This window comes from Pinus tabuliformis, chromosome 1_1 (genome assembly GCF_031772625.1).
Source record: "Pinus tabuliformis cultivar Carrire ecotype Pingquan chromosome 1_1, CPIR1, whole genome shotgun sequence".
NCBI lineage: Eukaryota > Viridiplantae > Streptophyta > Pinopsida > Pinales > Pinaceae > Pinus > Pinus tabuliformis.
In genome coordinates, this window is record NC_142297.1 from 396414707 (window position 1) to 396418727 (window position 4021).

At 37.4% G+C, this 4021-nt stretch overlaps 1 protein-coding gene across 1 annotated transcript; it reads left to right on the forward strand.

Moving 5' to 3' along the window:
- Nucleotides 1–470: 470 nt before the first annotated feature.
- Nucleotides 471–2557, forward strand: LOC149213303 (uncharacterized). Its single transcript, XM_089388968.1, has 5 exons — nt 471–783; nt 954–1169; nt 1275–1409; nt 1691–1775; nt 1876–2557. Exons 1-4 carry the CDS (start codon nt 471–473, stop codon nt 1699–1701), a joined length of 675 nt encoding a protein of 224 aa, XP_089245094.1. The 3' UTR covers nt 1702–1775; nt 1876–2557.
- Nucleotides 2558–4021: the final 1464 nt, after the last annotated feature.

Below are 4021 nucleotides of genomic sequence, written 5' to 3' on the forward strand. Positions count from 1 at the left end.
TATAAAACCACCAGGTCATAAGTCTAATGGTCACATCTGAAGCCACCACGTGATCACGTGGAACGATGCATCCTATGAAAGGAATGGCTCACCTGTATGCATTTGTTCGTTTGTTTTGTTATTCGTCCTTAAGATTTCTAAGTATTAACAACGTTTGGTGTATATATATATTATTTAAGTAATTTAATGTAAAGTAATGGTTTTTATAATATCTATTTATGGTATATTTATAATATTTATATCTATTTATGGTATATTTGTAATATCTATTTATGGTATATTTATAATATTTATATATTTTTATAATTCACATAGAGTTATTTATAAAGCGTAGGTAATGTTTATGAGTAATATGTTTTAAAGTTTATTTTAGGTATATTTTGCAATAAAGTTTATCGTTTTAATATGTTTCAGTATCGTTTGGAAAATACGTTCTGGAGTGCTGAAACAAAAGCGATGGGGGAGCGTCCATGATGATCGTCTCGTCCTTGGCCGGTGATCGCCTCGTCTCTCACCGCCCAATCAGGAAGCCTCCCTTGCCAGCTGCTCGCTCCTCCACGTCCTTTTCCATGCAGGAACGCCATTGCCCTTGTCTGCCAGGTTGCTCAAATCATCCACCTGTCTCTCAGCTTCATGCATATCGACGCCCTTATTTAACCCGTCCATCAGCTTTCCCTTCGGTTTTCCGTCTTCGGCCCTCCTGGTCGAGGAGTGTATCGTTTTCTCCTCCTCCCTCTGCTCTCGTTTATGCCCGACTCCTGGGCTCTGTTTTTCGGCATTTTGGTCTGTGCGTTTTGGTCTCTTTCTGAAAATGCGTTTTGGTCCCTGCGTTTTGGTTTCTTTCTGTAAAAAATGTTTCAGTATCATTTCAATATACATAGTTTTCTGTATTAAGGCCATGCTCCTAAATATTGCCAATGAAGCGGCACAAAGTCCTAAACTTTTTGCTGCAGATTCAGCTGTTGCGCCATATAATGCGACGGAGCATATCTACAGCATAGGGCAGTGTTGGAGAGATTTATCCTCCACAGACTGCGGATCGTGCCTGGATTTTGCCCTGTCACAAATATCCGGATGCCAGACTGGAGCTATTGGCTCTCAATTCGTATCCATGAACTGCTATTTGCGTTCTGAGCTTTACGCATTTTTCAACGCTCTTCCTGAATCGGGTATTTTCGTCATATAGTTTACCATGATAAGAATATCTACTGGTTTTGTAATGTTTTTTCTTTTGTGAATTAAAAGGTAGCCAATTTTCTTGTGCAAATTTGCAGGAGGCCAAAGATCTAAAGTGCTTGGAGTAACTATGGCTGTGGCATCCGCTACAGTTGGGTTAATTGCGGCCATTGGCCTTTGCATATGGAAATTTTCCTCTCGAAAATTTTGGCAACAGATTTCTCTAACCAGAGGTATCATTCAGTGTGCACTTATTAGCTTGTGATTTTTTAAATGATCACTCTTCTTTCGGATTATCATGTTATTTTTATATCAGTTACTGGTTTTGGAAATATTTGGGATCAGGGCTACTAACAAATTTACACATTACACATCTTGCCATTATGTCTTGAACATTTTACAGAGAACGTATAAGATATTATTACAAGAAGATATTACAAAATTCACCAAGAATTCGGCACTAACTTGAAAACAAATTTATACATCTTGCCATTATGTCTTGAAAATTTTACAGAGAACGTATAAGATATTATTACAAGAAGATATTACAAAATTCACCAAGAATTCGGCACTAACCTTGCCAGCCGCAGCTCCTCCAGGTATTGAATTGAACGCTCCTCGGTTCGCAGAATGGTTTTGCAGTTGTTCGCAGAATGGTTTTGCAGCTGTTCGCAGATAATGTTCTGTTCGGTTTTGCAGGTTTTGTTCTGTTTTCCGCGGAGCAGGAAGGGTTTTGAAGGCGGGAGGAGGTTGGTCGCATTCTTGCCATCTGTAAATGAGCTCTCCCGGGAATTAATATGATTTGAGTGAGTGGAGGCCACGCGCCGTATTTGATTAATATGTCATCAATACGATTTGATCAATCTGTAATCAATACGATCGATTTGAGGGTGGCTGTGATTTGATCAATCTGTAATCAATACGATTTGAGCTGCGCGCAGGGTCGCCGGGGCGCAGATGGGCAGCCGGAGACCGATGATGGATGGAAATATGATGCATGGTGGATGGTGGTCGTCGGGCTGTCAGAGGGTACCTCCATAGCATTAACTTTGCTATGGAGGTGGAAATAGGAATCGCCTGCGAGGACAGCCCAATTAGAACCATTTATGTCATTTTCTGATAAAAATCCCGTGAGAATCTATATATAGATGTCACCTGCAGTGATGTTATCATTATATTCTTTTCGTTTTACCACCCTTCCATTGCAGACGTATGTTGGCTGGCATTTCGGACAATGTGTCGAGGGCTATGTACTATGAATCTTGATCGCAGAGGGAATATCTATATGAATCTTGATTGCATAGGGAATTAACATGATTATGATAGATGAAAATTCTCATTGAATTCCATCTCTTGTGTCGAACTGCTCCATATTATTTCAGTACGAACTTTGCACTCCAAGCTCAAAGTCAAAAAGAAGCAAAAAAATAATTACTGAAAGCGAGACATGCCCTCATGTCAAAGGTAGTGGAACCAATGTGGAACAAGTATACACAAGCGTAAAGGTAGTGGAACCAGTGTGGGACAAGTATACATAGGCGTACACAGGTAAAGTACATACACAAAGTCTGAAAGCTTATTTTGTATCAACTTCCAAGGAGAAGGTACCTTCTGAAGATTTAAAAGGTGTTGTGAGCAATGGGCTGCGGGAAGCATCCACTATTAATTTTTGTTCAATGCAAGCAAGAAAAAATGAACTGCACATGTGATCCTAGAAAGCAAAAAAATTCGAAGATGTTTTAAGAGAAGAAAAAACAATCTGATCAAAATAGGAAGTAATTTCTTCGACAATATCAATTGTCTTGTGTAGCTCATAGTTAAGAGCTCCATAGATTCAAGCATCATCTAGGATGCAGGTTAAGTATTTCAACCAGCTAGCTGCTTACTACTCTTCCACGGTCGACCATGTAAGCTGGTATTCTAGTGATCCGAGGTGAGTGTGGTTAAGTATCTCAACCAACTAGCTCCTTACTACTCTTCCATGCAGGTTTGTCAACCATGTACGCTGGTATTTTAGTGATATGAGCTCATTCACATTGTCAAAATAATTGCAACACATTTCCATACATTTTGATATATGCTTGGTTGTGGTCTATGTTACTAGAAACGAGAAAAAGGATGTGGTACCAGATACGAGAAATGGAAAACTAAACTAGAAACGATAATAGAAAGAAAAACGACATGGGAAACTAAACCAGAAACGATAACAGAAAGAAAAATGATATGGGAAACTAAATGAGAGACTATAGAAATGATAATTGTACGAGAAACAAAGTTGGGAGGTTTTGCATGAAAACAAAGGATGAAAAAAAAAACAAAAATATGAAAAACGTAGATTTAATTTCAATTTTCAATAGTTTCAACTAAATTTATAGCAAAATTTAGTAATAAGACTATAAGACTAAATAATGAGCGGAATTTAATTATGAGACTATAAGACTAAGACTAAATAATGAGTACCTTTTATCTCATACAAATACAAATTGGTGATTAAGTATATCTCGGGTTAATTATTGTTTTTATGCCTTCTACTAATTATTGTTTCTATTTCTGTGTGGAAATTTCAAGATATATATATACCAAGATATACCAGGGAAACCATAAGTAGAATCTGCAATTGATATGGAATTATGTTTAACCTATAAATTTTACCAATATACATGCTATAGAAGCAAATCCTTAATAAACTATTAAAAAAAATAGTTTTGAGGATATCAGAGGAATTTCAAATTTATTTTGGCTCTATCTTGAATAGATGGCATTTTCCTCAGTGTCAGGGCCAAAACCTTCCGTACGTTAGACATTGAATAAAAATACTTACAGGTTATTTGTTCACAATAAAACC